Source organism: Myxocyprinus asiaticus, chromosome 11 (assembly GCF_019703515.2).
Source record: "Myxocyprinus asiaticus isolate MX2 ecotype Aquarium Trade chromosome 11, UBuf_Myxa_2, whole genome shotgun sequence".
Lineage (NCBI taxonomy): Eukaryota > Metazoa > Chordata > Actinopteri > Cypriniformes > Catostomidae > Myxocyprinus > Myxocyprinus asiaticus.
Window position 1 is genome coordinate 43,613,091 of NC_059354.1, and position 25,810 is coordinate 43,638,900.

At 37.7% G+C, this 25,810-nt stretch overlaps 1 protein-coding gene across 2 annotated transcripts in view; it reads left to right on the top strand.

Annotated features, from left to right (window-relative positions):
* LOC127447928 (ubiquitin-conjugating enzyme E2 E3-like) overlaps positions 1-25,810 on the top strand; it is a 49,027-nt gene that overhangs the window by 20,031 nt on the left and 3,186 nt on the right. For both annotated transcript variants that reach the window (XM_051710150.1, XM_051710151.1), the window contains exons 4-5: positions 20,765-20,897; positions 25,239-25,386. In XM_051710150.1, the coding sequence (XP_051566110.1) occupies positions 20,765-20,897; positions 25,239-25,386 (281 nt within the window). The remainder of the gene's footprint in view (positions 1-20,764; positions 20,898-25,238; positions 25,387-25,810) is intronic.

Consider the following 25,810-nt stretch of genomic DNA (forward strand, 5'->3'; position numbering starts at 1 on the left):
ATCATGCCCTGGCTCTGTTCCAGCTGTCACATTCACTGTGTTTTGTTTTTTTAATTTTTTTACTGGTGTTGTGTCACAAAGTGTCCTGCAGACAGATGCACACCTGTCACAAGACAGACGTCTTTCACTCAAAACAGAACAGACAACACAGGAGGCAAAGTAGTAGTAATTTTAAAAGATTTGATACATATGACTAATTGTTTTGGCCTTTTGCCATTTTATTAAGTTGATAAAGACTCACATTTCATGATAGTCATCGATATCCCGTGCCCTGTCTCGGAGAGAGACAGCCTGAGGAAGCTGACCTGTCATGGGTTGATTATTTTTGCGGCATGGTATTGGTGCTTTGACTGGTCTTTGTTGAAACAGTTTTGCCTAGAACTGTGATTATCACTTATCAGAGTGCTTGAAGACTATGGTTTATGGTAGTTTACTTAATGGGATAGCTCACCCTTTAAGGAAACTGAAGAAAAGAGCTGGTATATTAAAAAAACATGGATGTGTGATCTCACTATGGACAGTGAGAGTACTGTATGTTGGAAAACCTGAAAGTATCAGGGAATTTTAAAACTGTGATCTCCAGGCCTGGAAAAGTCTTGGACAAAATAATGGGAATAGTAATTTTTAATAGTGAATATGATGTTTTGTAGTTATGCTCTGCTCAAAAATATTTAATTGGCTAGACGTTGCTCTTCATGAGTCACAACTGCTATAAAATGGTTTTCCATTCATCACAAATGACTGGAAAAGTCATAGGTCAAATTGATCAGTCAAAAGCTGTGTGAATCCTGTATACTGTATGATAAAGCCACTCAGTGCATTAATAATTCAGTTGATATGCTGCCACTGGTGTGTATATTAGTTTACAGCGGCTTCTAACGTGACCTCATCCAATCAGATTTTACTGCCAGAGCTATCCTTTCCTTGTTAAACATTTCAGGATATTTTTGTTTCAGTAGGCTCTGGAAATGCAAATGTTGCACCACTGTAATGTAAGATATTCAAAGCACGTTTGTTTACATATGCTAGAGTTCTCTCTGCCTATTAATGGTGCTTCATCCTTCCTCAACCCCCCACCCACTCACCGCTCACAGCCATCGCTCCATCACCCGTGGCTGATAAGACAGTGGAGTCATGTCGGGCCTCGACCATTTGGCCTGGTCTTTAGATAACCACCCGACTGCAACTCACACTGTGACTGTGATAACCAGAGCCCTTTTTCTCCCCTTCCCCCACCCTCTCACACACACACATACACACTAGCCTTCTTCTGCGGCTTCTTTACATTGAGTGTTCTATCCTACTCTTGTTTTAGTATGGTTAGATTTGTCATTCAGGCCTCACTGTTTGTGTAAAGATTTGTTGCCTTAACTGTGTCCCAGTTTAAGCCTGGTATTAAGAACCGTTTTCAGCCTGGTCTCATGAAATTGAAGTGAACATAACAACATTTTTGCAATTCAAAATTTATAACACATTTGGCTGCAGGTTTCCAGTGAAATGTCCAGCTGGGGGCTCCAAAAGCATGTAAAATGGTGTCGTGTTCAGATGCGGTTTTAAGGTGAATTTTATATCATTTGCCTGAAACTAACCAATAATGTTTTAAAATATAAATGAGATGTAAAAAAAAAACATCCTTACCTTATCAATGCCTAAACGTAACCATTAGTGTTTTAAAATGCAGAAGCAAAATGAAAAAGCACATTTTCTGAAGCAACCACCTCATTTTGTGCCATTTCTATGACTATCTCGTGTCCCACATCAGCTTGAGTTCATAGCTGGTCTTGAATCGCGGTCCTCCGACGATCAGGTGAGCTACAGAGCAAGCTGTCGCAATAAGTGTATATATGTAGGTGGTGGGTCAGAAATAAAGCATTAAAATTTATTGTTTTTCAAAAGATGTGTTTGAGTAAAAGTGTATCGATATCATAAAATAGCAGGGTCTGAGTAATAGAGAGAAAATTAAGTATTTATAAAGTCATTATCAGACAATAAAGTCATGATTTGAGTGAATGTGAATAAAACACACAGTTGTTGTTGCACCTCTAGAGTTCATTTCACCTGGGAACTGCAGGGAACAGCACATGGAGACACGTATAACAAGTTTTGCAAAAAATATATATAGAGAGTCACATTTTCTCTATGAGACCAGGTTAAACATTTTGGGTGATTCCATCACAAGTAATGGTAATATGCATTTCTTTGTGTTCGGATTTCAAGTAATTATGTCAGTGTATTACTGCAAAATAATAAGGCACAGAAAAGTAAATGAAGAAAAAGAGAGCATAAAAAAACAGCACACTGTTTCTCTCAATTATGCTTGCATTTAATGCATTTAATACTTGCGCTGGTTCCTGTAGTTGAATTGGTAGAGCATGGCACTAGCAACGCCAAGGGCATGGGTTCGATTTACCTGGAAACACAAAAACAGATCAAATGTTTACCTTGAGTGTACTGTTTGACACTTTGGATAAAAGCAGCTCAATTGTTAGAGTGTGGCACTAGCAACGCCAAGGGCATGGGTTCAATTACCTGGGAACACACAAACGGATAAAATGTTGAAATGCACTGTAAGTCGCTTTGGACAAAAGCATCTGCCAAATGCGTAAGTGTAATCACAAACATGATGTTTAGAGCAGAATTCCCAGTTATTTTAGTGGTGCAACTGTATTAACTGAGCTTCAGATGTCCAATTATGTTAATATCAGGCACACTGAAGAAGATATGAGAAGGTCTTGTGCAAGTTTTTTCAAATTTTCTGATTCAGACGGTTATTCCCAAAGCCACACTTAAACGGTAAAGTATCTTGTTATACTGCAGTAGTTGATTGGCAGGTGAGTTGGTGGTGCTTCACTTCTGTTCGAACACATTTGAAAAAATCAGTGGTTACACTATAAAGCCAAGTATGGACATATGCATTTTTGAACACATTCAATTGGACAAATCTCATAACGCTTTGGACCCATGGCCGGGTCTATGTGTGGGTGGGGGGGGGGTATATTGTCCTTGTGCCCCCCCCCCCCAGTTGGACAGTGAAACAGCCAAGGGGGACCCCCTCCAGTCAGATGAAATAGAGCCTATAGCCCACTCTAAAGGTCAAAATGCCCCCTAAATATTGCATCTTAATACCAGCCCTGTTTGGACCCCATTTCAAACGGATCGACCCAAACGCATCTTATTACCAGGTGTTAACGGGGCCAGTAACGTGCGGCTCCTCTGAATGGATTTCACGTTGATTTCGTAACTATGTAGAGACAATTATTATTTTATTTTATTTGCAAACATATTGAGCAGAATACTAGTTTTTATGCAACATTGCATGTTCATTTTAGGCAAACCAGAGAAATTACATCAGGGCTTTTTAATGTTTCCACTAAAAATGCAATGTGGTCACATGTTTCTGACTACATCCGAATGTGTTTTAAATAATCAGATGACAAAAAACATTTGCCACTTTCATCTCTGTTAAGCACTGTCCACTTGTGATTGGATCGACAAGTGTAAACGGGGTCTGCATTTGACCGTGAGTGTTTTATGCCACTATTTGAGTGTATGGGCTGAAGATGAATAAATATGAGCCTGAGAAAGTGAGTTTTGCTTCCCCATTGAGGTTCGTTAAACTTGTTTTTTAGTTATTTACACTGAAAACCTTTGATCACACTTCTTCCTTTGGTTCAGTTTTAGTCCTCTGTGTATGTATGTGTGTGGGGGGGGGGGGGTTGTCAAGGAGGGTCCTTCTGTATTGTTTGCTTTCACACCAGCCCCCCACCCCCCATTGCTTGACACCCATGGAGACGTAACCTTGTTAGGTCATTATTGCTGCACTATAGCCCCCATGATGCTTGGGCTCTCAGAAGCCGCATATTACGATGCCTGCTGGCTTCTGGGTTATTTACACTATGGTGATTTGAAATTAGCTCCTATTTAACTGACATTTCAATTGTCTTGATTATAGGCTATAAATCTAAATGATTTTTTCATTCTTAATATCTGCATTTATTTTTTTTATTTTCTTTTTTTCATTTTCCATAATGACTTGTGTTTCAAGGATGAAGTCTGCTGAACAATAAACAATAAGACAAGAAATAAGAAAGAAATAAGAGTGATTACTGCAATGTTGCATGTAAAATCTGGATTTCTCAAGGTATTTTAATATTGTGGTGTCAAGGCCTGTAACAAATTAATAAATAAGAATAGTTGTGTCAAAATTATGGAAATTTCTACAGTGAATGTGTATTTTTCTAGATATACTCAGCTCTGAAATATCTCATCTGCTAGAAATTGTTCTTTGTGAGTGCAATCTCTATAAAAAGATTTTTAAACAACTGGAGAAGTCATTAACATTAATTCCTGTTACTGTAACTTGTAGTGTAAATTCACTATGCCAAAAAAAAAACTTTGTTCCTGTTTCTCAAATTAGAGTGCTTTCATCTTCCTGTGGAGTCTGGGTTTCCCCTCTCACACTCGAGAAACAAATCCTGACGTTTTTAAAGTGTGTTTCTAATGCTGTCTTGTGATATAAAGCAGTCTGAGCTTTAGTGTTAACTATTTCAGACATCCGCTGCAAGTCTGCCAACTCTTCCTAATGTAAAGGCGGCAAATATTTAGCCAAATACTTAGAACAGATATCTAATTTACACCAAAGTCACAGCTTTTCTGAGACTCTTAAAATGCTTATTCGGCCAATTCATTTTGTTTTATTGCTTCATTTTAATCAAAAATTTAAAAGATGAGGTATTTCTAAAAGGAGTAGCTCACCCAAAAAATGTGTATTGTCTCTGTTTACTCACCCTCATGTGATTCTGACATTTCCTGAAGCACAAAAGGTGATTTGCAGAATGTTCACACGGTTCTTTTCCATAAACGAAATTTTACTTAAAGCCCCACAAAACACAAAAATACCATAAAAGTAGTTTATATGACGTGCGTAATATTCCAAGCATTAATAAGCCATACAGTAGCTTTGTGAGAGGAACAGACCAAATATTAATGCTGTTATTTCCTGATCATCTCATTCACGCTTGTGTTCAATTAAAACATAATACCTTTAGATGCGTCGCACCACGTTTGATGTCACTGATGTCAAACGACATTGGTTATCGCATGTCACATGACCAACTATGACTCTGCAAATTTTAGTTTAAGAAACCTACAGTGTAGGGGGGTGATTAGTAGTAAACAGCAACTTCAATTTGGGTCTGTTCCTCACATATCTGGACATCACAATACCTTAATGGTGCATTTTGGAGCCAGACTAATCTCACAGTGAGATTGGAAAGAATAAGTCAACTTTTCTTTATCTAAAATCGGTGTATACTTACTGAAATTCATAACACTGTCCCCAGTGGCCAAAACGGTGTTCTTGGGTGTATGGGCGCATGTGAGCTCCATTTTCTGGGAGTAATGTCCACATAGGGGCACCAAAAGCAAGATGTGAAGTGAGTTGTTTTCAGCTGTACAGGCATTAATACAGTGAAGAAAAATGCCTGTTTTATAAAGTCAACCACCCAACCCAAACCTTTGCCTAACCCTTACCATTAGTAAAGTAAAAATGTAATGTTAGAGGTGAAAATGCAATGTCCGAATCACGCTCGCCACTGATTATGGAATTGCAGTTACTTCGTGGTCTTGACGGGTTCCGAACCCTGCTCTCCCCCGCTGCTGACGCGACATGCTTCCGGACACAATGCGCTTCTAGATGCGCCACAGGGGTAAGCAATCGATCTTGAGCCGATGCAAACATATCAGATAGATGACGGCGGTCCGTGAGTCAGCATAATGTCGCCGATCCTAGTGTACCGAAACTATCAGAAACAACATGCCGACCTCCTGGGTGATCATGTTGTTGGAGCTTGGCAGTAAAATTCACCATCCCCTCTAACCTTAACTCTCTCATTTAGTGTTTCATTTAAGAAATAATTATTTTGTCATCATCAACTCGCCCTTTTGTTCCAGCTCCAGCAATTATAAATTCTTTCAGGAAGACTCACAGATTTGAGTAAAGTTTTAGATTACATTTATTTGATGAATATAAAACAGGAATGTAATGTCTCTCTTTGGCGTAAGCCCTATCTGGCAGTCCGAAGAATCAAATCCTGCCGGAGATAGGAGGCAGGGGCGAGGAGCCTACCCCAAAAGAGAGAAATAAAATACTACCCCCAAAAGAGAAGATCCGGTCAGGTTACGAACCAGGTCTTGTGTTTGGCATTCAATCTAGAGAAGAGAAAAAGGAGATGTGAAGATCTAGAATTGTCACTTGTCATGAAATATTCCGTGTCCCTGACATGGTTGTGCAATACCTTTGCAGTAGGAAAAGCCATGCTTGCATTTACTGCAGGACTGCAACTAACGATTATTTTGATAATCGACTAATCTAATGATTATTAAAACGATTATTCGACTATTCGGGCGATTATTGCAACGATTAATCATTAGCTCTAAACCGACTATTCAGCTTGTGCCCCGACTTAAAAGGTTGTATTAAACGTGCTTGCTAACAATAAAAAGATCTTTTAAAAATACCTCTAAATGACATTCACTGAATTAAAGGGAAAAAGTACTTTTATTATGTTTAATTCAGTAAAAATTTCACTACAAATAAATCCTATTGTTATCAAGTGTATTTGTCTTTTTTCCATTTAAAATTGTCTAAAAATCCTTAAAACAAGATACATTTACTTGAGAAGTAACATATAAGATATTTAGACTTGCTGTAAGAGAATGTATCTTAAATATAAGTGTATTTTGTATATAAGTGTATTTTTTCACTTGGTTATACTTCTGCGAGTGCAGTAAAGACAAAATATACTTATATTCAAGATCGATTCTCTAAAAGCAAGTCTAAACTTCTTATATGCTGCTTCTCAGGTGAATGCATCTTTTTTAAAGGATTTTTAGTTATTTTAAAATATTTGTATTTTTAATATTATATTCAACATTCTCAGATAAAAAATTTAAAAAAATTATTCTGCAGTATAGCTGCTAAATTAAATGTACGTTGTTTTAAAGGAGTTTTAGATATTTATATTGGAAAACAAGCCAAAACAAAAACAAAAAAAAATAATTTTTTTTGCAGTGTATAAACTCTCACCTTTCTGTTCACTTCAGTCAATCTTTAACTCACAAAAAAAACGAACAACTCTCTGTTATTAATAAAGCTGCGTTTGCATAGTGAAATGCACAGAAATGCACAGTGACATATATTATGATTCAATAAGTTGCCATCGCGTTATAATCTAACTTAGCTTATTTCTGATGGAAATCAGCTGCTGCCTGAGCCGATGATTTTGACAAACTTGGTGAGGTGCGCACTCCTTCGGCGCCGGGTCATGCATTCCGATTGAGGTGGTTGCGGTGGCTCAATTGAGGGAGATCTCCTAAGCGAATGAGATATGGATGAAGATACGAGTTTGCTGATTGTTTACTCCCCATTGGTTTGATACATGCAGAAGTTGAGATGAAGTGACGGCGTCATTGGGAAGGGAAGGCGGGCTTTCAGAGATGTTCTGTGCACTGGTTCGCCTGTGGCCTGGTGAGGTCGGAACATGTCTATTATCATTCCAAGAGGGCGCGATCTCATTGAGAATCTGGAAATTTGCAGACGTGTGTTGCGGCGAGGAGCTGCTGATCCTGGATAAAGGTAAGGAGCAGTGAATAAGTCTGTGTCTATAGCTGGATGTTAGCTGGTCGGGGAGCGAATTGGACTCGACGTCAGACACTCGACGTTAGCACACTGAAACAGCAATGTGATAGATTGTGAGCAGACTTATAAAGCAATGGCTTACATGTGATTGGTTAGGAGTTACCTAGCTAATGGTGCGTTGATGTACAGCTGCTGGTCTTCCCGCTAGAACTACGCTGCGCTTACATTTCTTGGGAGAACTATTAATTTAAGAAGGATTTCAAGATCTGTTAGACAGCTTATCTCAAAAAGCCTTTCATAAAGTTAAAAATTGTAACTGTAGTCTTAAGAATGGGGTCATTGTTCAAACGTTTCCTGTAGACTCCCTGTCTAAGTGGGTGGTTCTCAACCAAAATAAGCTGCAATGTGAACCAGACTTAATATGGGTAGTTGTAAGTCTGACTGCACACGACTCCACAGTTAAACACTAAATGTGCTGCCCAGATCTCTCATTCCTGACATTAAAGCTGATGTTTCCTGAAGCCTAAATGAGCTTAATTCAATATATTCTTCATGTTAAGAAAGGCTCCTTAAATAATCACTGTTCCACAAGTGCCATTTTATATCAGAGTAAATTCAGCTGCTCCTAACGGGCGTCAGAGATCTCATAATCCACTATCAAAAATCTAGACAGATCACATTGCAACAAGTCTTCGCAGTAATTCAGCATCTCTCTCTCCTATCCCTCCTCTCTCTCCTCTCTAAGTACAGAAGTGTGCTTGATTTAGTCTGCTTGTTAGTGTTCTGCTGATCTCATGATTGTGAGATGTTAGGCTGTCAGTAGCCTTGACATGTTCAGAAGGTGAAGCTGGCTTTGAAGGCACTGCTGGAGGAGTACGTCATGTCCAGTAAGCTCTACACACCACAGATATGTCCTGCCGTGTCATAACCTGTTAAAGTTTCTTACTGCAGATGGGATTAAGTTCTCACTTATGGAGCATTGTGAATGTTTTGCATGTTACGAGATACTCGTAATTAGAGCCCAACCGATATGGAATTTTTGAGACTGATACCGATTTTAGAGAGGGAAAATTCACCGATTACCGATATGGTGACTGATAAAGCAAATTTTTGAGCTGGAATGAAAACACCTTTTTTATGTGGATTGTGCACCGATTTTGCACCGATATGACTATGCAAAGGTGTTCAGAAGGCTGCTTTCTTAAACAAATATTTTTTATCAAAGAATTTGACATTATTATTATACATTGTCAACAAATTCTAGAAATGAACACTAAGAAAATAAAGAATAAATAAAAATACAATAAATAGCTTAATAAACATCAGTACTGTTAGTATAGGTCAATTGCTGACCATTTAAATAAAGAATAAATAAAATAAAATAAAAATCAGTACTGTGTGTTTAGTATAAGTCAATTGCCCACCATTAAAATAAAGAATAAATAAAAATAAAATTAATAGCTTAATTAACATCAGTACTGTATGTTTAGTATGTCAGTTGCTGACCATTTAAATAAAGAATAAAAATACAATAAATAGCTAAATAAACATCAGTAATGTATGTTTAGTATCAGTCAAATGCTGACCATTAAAATAAAGAATAAATTCAAGTAAAATAAATAGCTAAGTAAACATCAGTACTGTTTAGGATCAGTCAATGGCTGCCCATTAAAATAAAGAATAAATAAAAATAAAATAAATAGCTAAATAAACATCAGTATTACTGTTTAATATCAATCAAATGCTGACCATTTAAATAAAGAATAAATTAAAATAAAATAAATAGCTAAATAAACATCAGGGGCTGGTTGCACCAGCTATACATACGTTACAACTTAGCCTAGTTGTGGCGTAATGGGTACTAAGTCACAATTTACGCTCTACTAAATATTTGAGCGTTGCACCATTACATTTATCTAGGACGTAACCCTACGTATAAACTAAATATATACGGCAGCCTCCGACCAGGAGTAACTGATGGAATAAAAAAGCAGACTCATTTAATGACATCTATGAGCTCATGTTTTGGTTGACAAGCATCAGTCCTTTCGACATATATGATGGTGTTGGCATTTACACTCATTTACATTTACGAGAGAGAGAAAAAAACACGTAAGCGGCTCTTCTGCATGAAACCGATCTAGCAGGGCTGTTTTTAGGGTGTGTCGCCCGGTGTCAAGTTTCAACACATTCAAAATATATACAGTTGTGCTCAAAAGTTTGCATACCCTGGCAGAAATTGTGAAATTCTGGCACTGATTTTGAAAATATGACTGATCATGCTTTTATTTGTGATCATATGAAGCCATTTATCATCACATACTTGTTTGGCTCCTTTTTAAATCATAATGATAACAGAAATCACCCAAATGGCCCTGATCAAAAGTTTACATACCCTTGAATGTTTGGCCTTGTTACAGACACACAAGGTGACACACACAGGTTTAAATGGCAATTAAAGGTTAATTTCCCACACCTGTGGCTTTTTAAATTGCCATTAGTGTCTGTGTATAAATAGACAATGAGTTTGTTAGCTTTCGCATGGATGCACTGAGCAGGCTAGATACTGAGCCTTGGGGAGCAGAAAAGAACTGTCAAAAGACCTGCGTAACAAGGTAATGGAACTTTATAAAGATGGAAAAGGATATAAAAAGATATCCAAAGCCTTGAAAATACCAGTCAGTACTGTTCAATCATTTATTAAGAAGTGGAAAATTCTGAGATCTCTTGATACCAAGCCAAGGTTAGGTAGACCAAAAAAGATTTCAGCCACAACTGCCAGAAGAATTGTTCGGGATACAAAGAAAAACCCACAGGTAACCTCTGGAGAAATACAGGCTGCTCTGGAAAAAGATGGTGTGGTTGTTTCAAGGAGCACAATACGACGATAGTTGAACAAAAATTAGCTGCATGGTCGAGTTGCCAGAAAGAAGCCTTTACTGTGCCAATGCCACAAATGACAACACCTTGACATGCCTCACAGCTTCTGGCACGCTGTAATTTGGAGTGACGAGACCAAAATAGAGCTTTATGGTCACAACCATAAGCGCTATGTTTGGAGAGGGGTCAACAAGACTTGTAGTGAAAAGAATACCATCTCCACTGTGAAGCATGGTGGTGGCTCATTGATGTTTTGGGGGGGGTGAGCTCTAAAGGCATGGGGAATCTTGTGAAAATTGATGGCAAGATGAATGCAGCATGTTATCAGAAAATACTGGCAGACAGTTTGCATTCTTCTGCATGAAAGCTGCGCATGGGACGCTCTTGGACTTTCCAGCACGACAATGACCCTAAGGCCAAGTTGACCCTCCAGTGGTTACAGCAGAAAAAGGTGAAGGTTCTGGAATGGCCATCACGGTCTCCTGACCTTAATATCATCGAGCCACTCTGGGGAGATCTCAAACGTGCAGGTCATGCAAGACGACAAAAGACTTTGCATGACCTGGAGGCATTTTGCCAAGACGAATGGGCAGCTATACCACCTGCAAGAATTTGGGGCCTCATAGACAACTATTACAAAAGACTGCATGCTGTCATTGATGCTAAAGGGGGCAATACACAGTATTAAGAACTAAGGGTATGCAGACTTTTGAACAGGGGTCATTTCTTTTTTTTCTTTGTTGCCATATTTTGTTTTATGATTGTGCCATTCTGTTATAACCTACAGTTGAATATGAATCCCATAAGAAATAAAAGAAATGTGTTTTGCCTGCTCACTCATGTTTTCTTTAAAAATGGTGCATATATTACCAATTCTCCAAGGGTATGCAAACTTTTGAGCACAACTGTGTATATATAGGATATTAAAATGAATAAATGTCTATTTTTCCCAGCCTGTTGTATTAGTATGTATCACCCCTCATTTATTTTAGATACAGTTCCTATATATTATTATTTACACATGGCAAATATACTATTTATCAGATCTACTTTTATTACGTATCCTATTTTAATGTCTGGAAAACCAGATGTTTAAATATTACATTTTGTAAATGCAAAGACTGGAATTGTTCGGTTGAAGGGGGTACCAAACTGTGAATCCTTACAACAATGAAAGTAGCTACGTGATTAGCTAGTTAGCTATAAGCTTGTTGTCACGGAGAGTAAAAGATGGACTTTCCAGCATTGTGTCTCACCAACTAGGCAACAGCGAAGCGTGAAATCAACACTCATCAGACACAATCCACCACTGCACCGTTGTCTGATGAGCTGCAGACCTTTCAATCTGCTACATTACTGACTACACTGACAAACTATAGCTGGCTAACACAACAAACAGATGTGATAAACAGGAGTGACATGGTTGTCAGGGACAGGGTTAACGTTATATTAGTTATATAAAATGATGGGGTAATTTTTTATTAACTTTCCAGTATGTATTTCACAAACTAGTTAGCAATTATTGAGAAGAGATCACTCAAATCCACACCGTTTAACTCCGCCCTGTCTGCAAAGCCACCGTCAGCTCAGAGTCAGCTCTGTAAACAATGGAGTCGGAGCGCGCTCTGCTGGACAAACTACGCTATGACACCAATTCTAAAGCATTGTTTTCTGCATTATATCTTCTGAAAAAAGTTTTCATATCGGTGCATATCGGTAAAATATACGCAGATACCGATATATCGGTCGGGCACTACTCGTAATACTGTGTGCGATGGTAGAAATGAGTAGATATACACTACCGGTCAAAAGTTTTGAAACACTTGTTCTTTATTATAATTTTTTTTTTTTTTTTTTTTTTTTCACATTTTAGAATAATAGTAAAGTCATCAAAACTATGGAATAACATAAATGGAACTATGGGAGTTATGTTGTGACTAAACAAAATCCAAAATAAATCAAAACTGTGTTATATTTTAGCATCTTCAAAGTAGTCACCCTTTGCCTACAATTTGCAGACATGTACTCTTGACATTTTCTCAACCAACTTCTTGAGGTATCACCCTGGGATGCTTTTTAAACAGTATTGAAGGAGTTCCTATCTATGTTGGGCACTTATTGGCTGCTTTTCTTTATTATTTGGTCCAAGTCATCAACTTCAAAACCTTTTTTTTTATTTATTAAATTTTAGTTTTATAATGAAATAAATTAATATGGTGGTACAATTCTATTTTTGTCTACAAAACTAATTTCAAACATTTAAGCATATGCCTTCAGATCAAAAGATTTTTAAGATCATGAGAAACATTTCAGTGAAGTGTTTCAAAACTTTTGACCGGTAGTGTATTTGCGTGGCTATCAATGGGCAGGACTGCTTTACGATATATATACACAGGAGTGACGTAATGGAGTAATGTGAAAATACAGAGCAGGACATGTCCCACACTAGCCAAGATGAGGAAGAACTTGTTATTAAGGGGAGTTGTAAGGCACAATGCGAAGCAAAGATAATTGTTTACAATTTCTATGAAGTGTTGCAACTTGGCACATTAATGTAGAATTCAACTGATGTGCAGTAAAAGGTAGGCTATGAATATGTCAGCTATTTTTCAATGGCTTTGAATGTGCCTCATCCAATCAGAGTTCAGAGTCAGAGCTATCTGCTTTATAACATTACTTGTTATAACATTACTCTGTTGAGTGTTTCATTGTTAACTCAGGTGTTATATAATGTGAAGCTGATGTCAGACTTATTCATGCATTCATTCTTTCATTCTTTATCGTAATCTTGTATTTTGTCCATTAAGTTCCAAAATAAAAAGAGACTTTTTTCCTATGTGTGCTGATTTTCCAGCAACAATAACTATATTGTAATGTATACCGCTACTGTAATATAAAATGACTTGTTATGTACTATTTTGGTTATTCCGTCCACTCCATTATTAGATTATCCTAACAGATCACTTTACAGTAAGTGCCAATGTGTTAGGGCCATTTGCAGTATTCTCATTTTTCATAGCTCTGTGGCAGAGCTCTCTGTACTTGACTCAGACAGGGACTGTATGTGGTTAACACTTAAAAGTTGCTCTATCAGCTGCTGTAAATATTGCATGGAGTAGAAAAATACTTCCTGTTGCAAATGCATCATAATAGAGATGACACACCTTGTTACATTTCTCTTTCTTGGAGGGCTCAGGCGTTTATTATGGATTTATATATTTACATATGTTTTGCGCTGAGAAGGATAGGGCAGCCCAAAACCAAATACCACCACAAATGTTGTTTTCATCTACACAGAACATTTTTGTTGTATTAGTAATTGAATCTGATGGTCATTGCAGACTAACAATGAAGACATCTTCATTCATAAGCAAATATGAGTAATTCCTTAAAAAGAAAATCCAAATTTTTGTCCTTTTATAAACAAGTGTTTTAAAAGTGGGCTTTAAAAAAATTGCCATTTCTGTTGTCTGTACATTGAGTGCATGGGCATGGCTTGGCTCATCCCACTTTGTTTTTCTATAAAGTGGAGGCTGACCCGGCCACTGCATTGCTTATCTGAGCTGTCAGCCTTCATCAGTCTGCGTTAAATCATCGTCATCATCACAGGCAGATACGGTGGGCTGCAGCAGCCGCTCACTGTACTGATGTCTCAGCACTCGTTTATTTATACACACAGGCCGTATTGACTCAGTGCTTATTTTTGCCCTATTGGCTTTTCATGTTGAGCAGAGAGAGGCAGCACTAGTGATGGGGAGTCGACTCCAAAAGAGTTGATGAGAGAGGTCAACAGAGAATGGCCAGACTGGTTCGAACTGACAAAGTCTATGGTAACTCAGATAACCGCTCTGTACAATTGTTGTGAGAAGAATAGAGGGTTGAGGGTTGGTGCTGTTTTGGCAGCATGATGGGGGACCTACACAATATTAGGCAGGTGGTTTTAATGTTGTGGCTGATCTGTGTACATACTGCATAACATCTCCTTTTGTGTTCCATGGAAGAACAAAAGTCATACAGGTTTGGAACAACATGCAGTTGAGTAAATTGATAGAATTTTCATTTTTGGGTGAACTATTTCTTTAAGGCTTTTTACATTTTGTTGTATGATTCCAATCATCAAAAGAGGCAGATAGATCATTAATCACAATTATTTGTTTGTCATTTAATCAACAGCCACAGTTTCTTGATCGTGACAGCCCTATGTTAACTTAATTAGTTTCTCAGGGCTCTTTTCAGCGTAATCTGCTAAACACTGAGCTTTACACTGACAAAAAGACAGATAGGAAAGCAGACAGGCCCTGAATCCCCACAGTGGTAGCTTAATATCATAAAGGCATGCTTGTTATAAGAATCTAAATGGAAGCTTTTTTTATGGTAGGAGTTTCCTCTCAAGCGTTAAAGAATAACAAGACTTGCTCAGTCATTAAAACAGTCTCTACAGAGATATGTGTGTGTTTTACAGGAAGTGGGTGAACTGCAAACACATTTGAGGTAATTATGGTGTATGTGTGCCTCAAGGAAGTGCTGGATTACACAATACCCGAGGTCAGAGCCACTCGCAGCCATGGCAGAGCCGCCTACCAAAGGGCCTCTGGATTATTCAGGTCACCCCTGTTTTTCAGCAGGATTACTGCCTGAAATTCACTGCTGACATTTTTTCCAGGTTATATAACATTGGCAGAGCGCATTTGTTCTAATTGCAAGATAAATGTGGTTATTATCGCAGGCGTTTCTCCACCATACCTGCTTTAGGGCTACCTAAAACCCCTAAAGGATGTTTAAATCACCTAGAAAACCCAGCAGGGCGATAACCTGTTGAGGAGGGACATTTTTCAAATTAATCTGATGTAGCCAATGGCTACATTCACATAGCATACCCAAAAATGAAAATTCTGTCATGATTTGCTCACCCTCATGTCATTCCAAACCTGTATGACTTTCTTTCTGAATGACAAAAAAAGATGTTAGGTGGAATGACTATCACTTTCACTGTATGGAAAAATATGCAATCAAAGTGAATGGTGACTGAGACTAATATACTTTCTAAGATCACTTTTGTGTTCCATGGAAGAAAATCATACAGGTATACAGTACTGTAAATTATGACAGAATTTGCATTTTTGGAAATTTAGCATTTGCATTATTACTTTAAGGGGGTCAGAACTGTGAGAACGTAGCCCATTAATTCATTTTCCACAACTATATTTCTTTGTAGATCTAATACCTTCGTATTCACCTTATTCAGCCTCGCTCCTTTTCCACGCTTCACTCTTCCGCATTGTGTCATCTAACTTCCTGTTTGTATTGAAGCTACTTAGAAGAGTCGATCAAAATGGATTACTTGTGGGAGCACAGAAAGTAATTTTCAACAGCACCCCTTTACTGCGTGATAATGCTGGTGAGGTATTTTGTCTTTCACTCTAAATGTTCGTTTTTTTCCCACACACGCAGAGGTAAATTGGACATGGCAGATCATATTCACACTGCACTTTTTCACAATACAAGCCTTTAATTTTTATATGTGTAATTCTCCCTAATTTTTAGATTTCAACATGTTAAAATGTGTAGTTGTACTTTTTAAAATGAATTTGTCACCCTACAATGTGATTACAATTGTTGTAAACGGAATATAAAATAAAACATGCACTTTTACATGTGTATAAGTGTGTATAAATATAGTGTCACCCCTCCCCCGTCCTGGTTTAAAGCTCAAAAAATCTGCTTACCTTATCTATAACGCCATGGGTGAATGACATGAGAAGATGGTCAGAGGGTGTCGTACAGAGATATTTTTAATGACTATGTGTTGTCTCTTGGAGTTTAATGAGCACAGAGGCACATCAATTCGTCCACAGCTTGAACGTAGGATTTTGTGTATTTATGAATACACAAAGTACTCTTGTTTTAAAATCTCCCTGCTCTGCTTCTATTTGTACACTATAAAACACTCATGATCGTTTATGACTACTCTATATCCTGTAAATCCACTTTGCTAGATGATTACACTTTGACATCAACACCATAGATATCTATATATCACTGCTAGAACGGAAGTTCCGAGACAAAATTTTCAAAATGGCTGCACGCTAGTTTTTCTGGCGCATAAGGTGAGTAAGTCTCCTGTATTTGTTGTAAACCATGTGGAGTTGATTGTGTGTTTCCGAGAAGTGTGTGTCAGCATGAGTCAGGAGGACTTGTTTGTGGCTTCTTGCAATTGTTTGCCACTGGTTTGTTCCTATTAAGAATTTGCTAAATCTGTTAGGATTGGCACTTCAACTTCGACGTAATTACGACACATCATTACTGACCAGCATCAGGAGGGCTGGCAGGCTCTTAGGCTTTACACAGTCAGTACATTTACATGCACTTTAAAAGTTTAATTTCAGTTGGACTAAAACAGCAATCTTCTTTTATAATGCTTAGTCCCATTTTTGTGAAGTTGGACTAACAGACCTTTAAAATGCAATTGTAGCTTGGCATTGTCCAGCTTGTGTGAACCGTAGTTGGAACACAATTGGACTCACAGTTGAAAGACGGGGGCGATGTGCAACGTGTATTTAACCCAGTATATTTTACATCCTTCTTTCAAATATTTGATTACGAATTGTCATGTACACTTGGACAGAGATATTAATACTATTGCACAACTACGCAAAAATCTGCTGTAGCTCGATCACAACTGCCCATGTAAACGTACTGAGTGGCTCTCAAATCATTGCTTTGTTTGTTTGAGCATCCCGACCAGCTTAATATAGCAACATTTGCTTAACCAATGCCGTAATTTTATTTTTAAAATTTTAAGTTGGCAGATGAAAGCCGTGTTCAGGAAACCTGTTTGAAAACAGTCACTGGGCTCTATTTTAAGAGCGCTAGTGCTAAGCGCAGCGCTATGCCATAAGTCAGAAGCGCAGTCAATGGGAATGGCCATGCAGTTTTGGTATTTTTGTGCAAGAATGTTCCAAGTCTATGCGCAAGTGGATTTCGTGTGAGCAAAGCACTAATGGGCTGGGTTAAATCCCAAAAAAATACTTCTCCGGTTATTGCAGCATCAGCGTCCTATTATGTAGTCCATTCCCTCAAGCGCCAGCGATATAAAGATAGACAGCATATCATATGAAGCTGGTAGTGTAAATGGACTGTATACAATTCAATTAGAAGTAAAGAAAAATTGACTTACATTCTTTTGCGCATTCACAGCGTCCTTGTTGAATGTCAGGCATGTTTGTATGACAGTGACACGCTTCTTTCATACGCATGGAAAATGTAGTTCAAGATTTGGATGTAGACCATTAAATTATTGAGATTGTAAGTATTAATAATTTTCATCTACTGACACAAATCATGGCTAGTATTAACAGTGATTGTATCTGCACCTACTTCTACTGGTCAATTTTGATTTTTAAAAATGTAATTCATAATCCAAACATTTAAATTTCTCCAACTTCCACGTGTCCCTTTTGAAGTGACTTAAATATCACTCTACGACAACAGGTGGAAAAATATTAATACAAATTAGATCATTAAACAATTATAAATGTAAACAATAATAATAATAATAAATAAATAAATAAACCATGACATATAGATAGTATTTAACACAAATCAAATACATTTTAGTTTTTCTATTTTTTTTTCAAGTTTGGACATGAACTTTATTACCACCTTCTGGTGGAATTTCCAAACTGCAAATGTAGGAATTGAATTTAGACATTGCGCTGAAAACAGACCTGCTTTTGAAACGTCTTCACGCAATGACCTAGGTATTTCTCAATAAAATAGCCAATTGCGCTTTGCGCCACTTCATTACCATACAATACACCCAAAGTGTGCACGCAAACACCCATAGATAGCGCAAACACTTCCACCCGCGGCCACTTGCGTTTTTTGCTGGCATGAAAATTGCTCTAATAATTAGCGCTCTCACGAAAATTGGATATGAAGTAGTGCGCGTTCATTGCATGTAGCGCTGCGTTTTGCATGCTTACGAAAATAGAGGCCTTTATCTTTGCAAATCTGTTTGGTGACACAAGTAGTGCAGGAGGATTGAATCCACTAGAAACCCCAGAACTGGCAATAGAATGTTTGAATGCTAATGAGAGTTATCACAACACTGGCTTACCATCACTTCACTTGTTTTTTGACTCTTGTTTGCATAAAGTTAATTTGCAAAAACTTTTTGACACACTCACCACTTGCTCTGCACCTCTGTCAATTCCACAATCCCCTCACGCAAGCCCTGCCGCTCAGCTCCCATAGAGAATGCATTGGAAACGCCCCCTCATGCCCCTTGCACTCTATGCTGGTGGACGTGTACGGTTACGCAGCGTGAAGCTCACCTTGGAGCTTTACAACCCACCCTACTGAACGCTTTTCAGATTAATGTTCAGAGGCATTTTTATCTCATTTTTCCCTCTGCTAAGCTACGATTGTATGATTCACTTTGACATGAGCTTGATCCTCTGCAAATGTCGTGTTGATTTTATGGCGATAAGCGATGGCCAGAGACAAACCTGCATGTTGTTTTTCTGTTAAATGATCTATGTAGCAGGCCGCTCTTCCTAAATCTGTCATTTATTGCTCATTGCTGTATACAGAGTTTGTTTTTTTTCACCCTCACAGCGAGTTAGTCCAATAGTCCCACATCATTTAGCTGTCCTCTCTCGCCCTAAAGCATGAGTGAATAGATATCCAGTGTGTAGGCTTGTGACTTGCTGGCAGAGAAAAGCTTTTCATCACATGCTAATTGAGCAATAGATGCAGAGGATAAGTGCCTGCTTCACCTGTCTCCTCCATGAGAGGCTAGTCTCACTCGCTTCTAAACCACCACTATGAGAGGGCCTTTAGCTTTATGAGAGTTGCTCTTATGTTCTTCCATTAGCCATGTCTGTGCAGTTGCACACTAGATCTCAAACCGCCCTCAGACTGTTGTTCTCCACAACCTGTGTAGCAGACATGTTGTTGTGCATGTTTTATACTATTTTTGGCTAGACAATTTATAGAATATATTTACAATGTATTCACACTTTTGCTGGCATTATAAAATTAAGCATTACTGTGAATATCACAATGATTTAATGTGCTTTTTATGTGGCCATTAAGTGTCTGACAGAGTGTGTAATAAAGTCATTTTGCAATCCTTTTCTTTTAAGTATGAAAGCATTAATACAAATGTTTTAAAAGTGTCTCTCAATAGTGATTTAAACTTAAGTAGCGAAAATAGCATTTGAGTTAAGTTCAACTTATTTTCAAAATGACAATTTCAAAATGTCTGTTTCAATGAATAGATTCAGAACTCTCTGATGACTGATTCAAGTCAAGTCATTTTTATTTGTATAGCGCTTTTCACAACACACATCATTTCAAAGCAGCTTTACAGGAAATCATGCATTAACAGAAAATGAAACTGTAATATATATGAAGTCTTAGAGTGATCATTGTGTAGTTTGATTAAATATGATTGTAAATTATGTATAGAAATTAAATAAATATATAATAATTGTATTTAGAACCCCTGTGAGCAAGCTGAAGGCAACTGTGGCAAGGAACACAAAACTCCATAAGATGTTGGTTAATGGAGAAAAATAACCTTGGGAGAAAGCAGGCTCACTGTGGGGGCCAGTTCCCCTCTGGCTAACATCATGAATATAATGTCAATATTAGTTATTTGTGTGCAGTGTAAGTCATGGTTTTATATTTGTAAATTAATATATATATATATATATATATATATATATATATATATATATATATATATATATATATTTTTTTTTTTTTTAACTTTAAGATTAATGACTAATGTCTTTGAAGGCCATCCTGGATTAACTGCAGAATGTTCATGGAAAACCATGAAAAATCTTTTTTTTTTTTTTTTTTTTTTTTTATGTTGTGAAATTGTTCCTATATTAAAATGCTTTAGTCAAAATATGTTGGTAAATATTGCTGTGTATTAGGATGTACTGTATATAGGTGCAAATAAATGAAAATTTCCTTCTGTTCAGTTAGTGAAAAACTGTGGAGAACATGATTCAGTTATTTTTAGCTAGATTTGAACTGTCTCGGAATCACTAAGCCATTTCAGGGCAAACATACTGCTTACTGCTAACTAAAAGTTTTTATGGCCTGCAAATACAGTATATTTCAACTCAGTGACAAGTAGACTTCATATTCGTAGGGCACGAGTGGCAATCAGTTAGGGGATCTTTCACCTCACCTCGACCTGTGCTTTTGTTTTTGTGTGTTTTTCAGTGCGGGGCCAAAGGGTGACAACATCTATGAGTGGAGATCCACCATCTTGGGACCTCCAGGTTCAGTGTATGAGGGGGGCGTGTTCTTTCTGGATATCACCTTCTCTTCTGATTACCCCTTCAAGCCACCAAAGGTATGGAGACATTTCATCCATCTTCATTCTCTATTTTTGAGGTATTTAAACTGGGGGTCCTCAATTCTCAGCCTACCAATTTGTTTTCCTTTTAACAAAATAATCTTGTTTAGCTATTCAAGGTCTTTGAGTTGATTTTACAATAACTTACAAGAGTGTTAGAGAAGAGTTGGAACTTTTGAGATCAATGTACAGAAAGATACAGTACATAGTAGTAGAAGAGTGTTCAAAAGTCCACTTTTAAAATCTTGGATTCAGAATCTAATTTGAATCTGGAAATGTTTAAAATGAATAAGAAATTTGTAAGATTTTTGCACTGTTAATTAATTCATTCATTCTGTTTCTGATTCTGATTAAGAAATGTGTGACTCTTTATGACTGTGATTGTCATTCAAGCAAAATACTAAGAAGATCTGAAATGTATGTTTATTTTTCAATTCAACTTTTAACTAATCTTTTATGCTGATAATTTCTAATTAAAAGTTTTAAATGAGAAAAATGTAAAATATATGTATTTTCACTAGCAGACTTTTTAAATTCTTTTGTAAATGTGTATTTTGCTGCTTTTAGTCTGTAGTCGGTCAAAGTGAGCACCACAAAAGAGCAGCAGCCTTTAATTAAGATGTATTAGGTCTACCAAGGACACTTCTGTAACACATCATTCCGAACAGATTTTGACCTCCTGTTAAAATACCTCAAGGATAACGTGATGCAGGACAATTGTGTTTGCTTTGTATTTTGTGCGATGGATGGCTGAATATACTCTTAGGTACTCCTCAAGTCAGATATTTCCAGCATAAAGCAATCAGCAAGACCTTGACAGGCAGCAATGTGGTTTATGAGTGCTGGTTTTCTACGATGCAGTTGCCAAAAATCACCAACTCTCATTGAACGACTTCTGTTTGCTTCAGATTGCTGTCATTGTGAATGCCCCTTCAGACTTTTCACCTCTGAGTGGCCCTCTGCCTCTGTCTGGCCCTTATCTCTACCATCAGTGGCTTCTGTAAACAACAAGTTTATATAAAGCTCATGAGCTGGAGGGGCTCTTTGTTCAGATCAAGCCACAGCAAAAACTCAGTAATACAGTAATTATAAACAGGATTCATCATCTGTAGTGGATGCCAGGCAGAGGTAGTGGCCTGCACCCCCTCATTCTTTTGTCACTAGATGAAACGTGGGGCATCTTGGGGGCCAGTCCTGCCTGCGTTCATTTGGGTTGGTACTCTGGGAAGTCAGATGCTCTTTTGCACTGAGCAGCGTGGCTTGGTTTGTGGTCCACTAATCTGTGCTTGTGTGAAGAACTCTGGCTGTGTTTGGAGAAGGGAGGAAAAGACAAAGAAAGGCAGAGGCGTCTCATCCTAAAACTCTATACAGAAATAAGAGTATTGGTTAACTTGAGGTGTAAAAGGATTTAATGCACTGGTATGTTTACAGGGCAGTTTGGTTTGGCCATTCTTTTATTTTTGTATTCTTTATTTCTTTCTTTCTTTTTCTCCTTCCTTCAGTTGTTCTCCCTTTGTTCTTTCTTTCTTACCTTTCTTTTTCTCCTTCATTTCTTCCATCAGATGTTCTCCCTTCCTTCCTTTGTTCTTTCTTTCTTTTTCTTTCCTTTCTTTCTTTTTCTCCTTCTATCAGTTGTTCTTTCTTCCATTTTCTTTCTCTTTCTTTTCTACCTTCCATCCCTCCTACTTTATTTCCTTTCTTTTTTCTCCTTCCTTCAGTTGTTCTCCCTTTGTTCTTATTTCTTTCTTTCCTTTCTTTTTCTCTGTCATTTCTTCCATCAGTTGTTCTCCCTTCCTTTGTTCTTTCTTTCTTTCTTTTTCTCCTTCCATCAGTTGTTCTTTCTTCCTTTTTTCTTTCTTTCTCTTTCTTTTCTACCTTCCATCCCTCCTACTTTATTTCCTTTCTTTTTTTCTCCTTCCTTCTCCCTTTGTTCTTATTTCTTTCTTTCCTTTCTTTTTCTCCGTCGTTTCTTCCATCAATTGTTCTCCCTTTCTTTGTTCTATCTTTCTTTCTTTCTTTCTTTCTTTTTCTCCTTCCATCAGTTGTTCTTTCTTCCTTTTTTCTGTCTTTTTCTTTCTTTCCTACCTTCCTTCCATCCCTCCTGCCTTATTTCCTTTTTTCTTTCTTTCTTTTTCTCCTTCAGTTGTTCTCCCTTTTTCTTTCTTTCTTTCTTACCTTTTCTCCATTTCTTCGATCAGTTGTTCTCCCTTCCTTCCTTTGTTCTTTCTTTCTTTCTTTTCTTTCTTTTTCTCCTTCCATCAGTTATTCTTTCTTCCTTTTTTCTTTCTTTCTCTTTCTTTACTACCTTCCATCCCTCCTACCTTATTTCCTTGCTTGCTTTTTCTTTTTTCTCCTTCCTTCAGTTGTTCTCCCTTTGTTCTTATTTCTTTCTTACCTTTCTTTTTCTCCTTCATTCCTTCCATCAGTTGTTCTTTCTTCCTTTTTTCTGTCTTTCTTTCATTCTTTTTCTTTCTTTCTTTCTTTCTTTCTTTCTTTCCACACCTATGATACCTAAAAGAATAGTTCAACCAAAAATGAAATATTTGTCATAATTAACTTATCTAATTATCATACTTTTTTATGATAACACAAAATGAGGTGTGCGATGAGATAGCGCTCATGAACGCGTAAAAGACATCAAGATTTACACTGACTAATCTCTTTCTTACTTGTTTTAGGCTTTCTCTGTGTAGGAACTATAGGGGACTCTCTTGTTTTTTAAATCTGGAATACTTATAACTACTCTCCATCTTAAAAAAACAAAAAAAACAGGCATTAGCAGTTGTGCTTTAATTAGTGTGCTGACAGTGTGCTATGCCATACTACTCGAGTGGTTTATTCCATGTCTTTTGAAGCAATACGATAGTTTTGGCTGAGAAACAAAAAAAACAAAAAACAAAAAAAAGTTCTTATACACCAAAATTCTTCAGCTCAGCTTACAGAACCAGAAGGAAACCCCCAGACTACAGTATCGTGGGAGGCCGAGTTTAGCGGATTAGTGTCAAAAAGGCTGAGGACCATTATGTGCACTAGTCCACTCCTTTGGCATATAAAGAGCGCTTCTTGGATTTGTTGACCGAAATCTCTCACTCTGCCCCCTGCAGCAGCTACTGAGACATCAGTCACATGATGCAGCATAAACCAAGCGACCAAAATAACCCTGCCTGCCTGGCACAATGCTGGCATTGAATGAAAATGGTGGTCTCAGAGTCCGACTTGACCATAAACACAGCCAGCATGACATAAGCAGCCTATGTGAGGCCTGACTGCACAAGACTGTGAAACAAAACCCTGCATTCTGTTCCATTCTGTTGTGCTCATCTAGCTATTCAACTCAAGAACACATCTTGTCTGAATGCCCCATAAAAAAATTATTAAAACAATTGCATGTTTCCTTAAAGAGTAATAGTTATTGTTGATTTCTTTAATTGTCCCGTCAAGCCTTTAATGCTTTTAGGATTTTCAGTTCTGTGTTTTGACGGTAGTATCACACCTCTGGTTAAGACGTTGGTTATATGACCTAGAGTGATTATTAAAGCACAAAATGCTGCAATTTAATTCTATAAATATATAGTCAGCAGGCACTGTATGCTTCACAGTAAATGTGCGTTCTCTTCTGTAAGCTTCTAAAACAAGTACAGTGTGTGATGCTCATAAAATGTGGTGTTTTGATAGTGTGTTTTAATCTTATAAGCTGCTTCACACATTCACGTGTTTTCTGAACATGAAGCGCAGCACATGCAAACTGTATTTACGGTTTAATAATCACACTAGGACATTTCACTATTTTAATTTGATTGTCCATTTCAGTGTAAAAGGATTAACAGCATGGCAAGTGCTCATAAGTGGGTGAGCATTTGAAAGCAACCGTCTGTCAGTCAGACCGTGCGCCGAATTGAGCCGGTGCTTGGTACTACTGGTACTAAAGAAACACTGGTATCATACATCCTTTTTTATTTTAGTATCAACTTGGTACCGAAGTACTTTTGACATTACTAATATGGAGTTTTGCACATCCCTAGTTGTACGACTGGTCGAGTAGTCAACCCTAGTTAACCTAGGCTTTAAGTCATCAATACTCTTCTCAAGCGCTACTGACACACAGCTTTGAAGCTGGGTTAGGTTAAGCTTGCTTGGCTTTCTCGCACTCATCGGATCGATAGCTTTTAGGATTCAGCCTTGGTTTCTGAGAAAGCTGCGATACAGCTTTCAAAAGTCCCTTGTATAGTGAAAGCCCTGTCCATAGTACCAAACTGAGGTTCTGGACTAGTGAGCTAACATCAGCCTTGATTTTTTTGAGGCTTTGTGCCAATTTCTGGGGTTTCCTCCTCTGTGCAGGTCACGTTCCGTACAAGGATCTATCACTGCAACATCAACAGTCAGGGTGTGATCTGTTTGGACATCTTGAAGGATAACTGGAGTCCAGCTCTGACCATCTCTAAGGTCCTGCTCTCCATCTGTTCCCTGCTGACAGACTGCAATCCAGGTGAGTAACCTACAGCAACTAAAGTATAGTTTACCCAAAAATGAAAATTCAGTCATCATTAACTAACCTTTGGGGTCCAATGTTGAAGTTGATTGATTTGACTTGTTTTATTTGATCAATATATCATTTTTTAGTCATGTTCATTTTAGGTTTCGTTGATGTGTTGCTTGAATTTTTTGAAGGTTTTGTCATGAGGAAGTGCAAACAGATAAAGGCCTTTCTAAATATAAATGGGGTCTGTTTGGCCTCCAGTTTCAAATCCTTTATAAAGCCGTCACGATGTTTGTTTTAAAAACATCTCTGCCATTGTTGTCAGCTGAGTCAGCAGATGACAGAACTTTCTGTTGAATCCCACACAGCTTTCATTCACTATCGTATAGAATCCATTCCAAAACCCAGTGAGCTGCCTTGCAGCCTCCTGCCT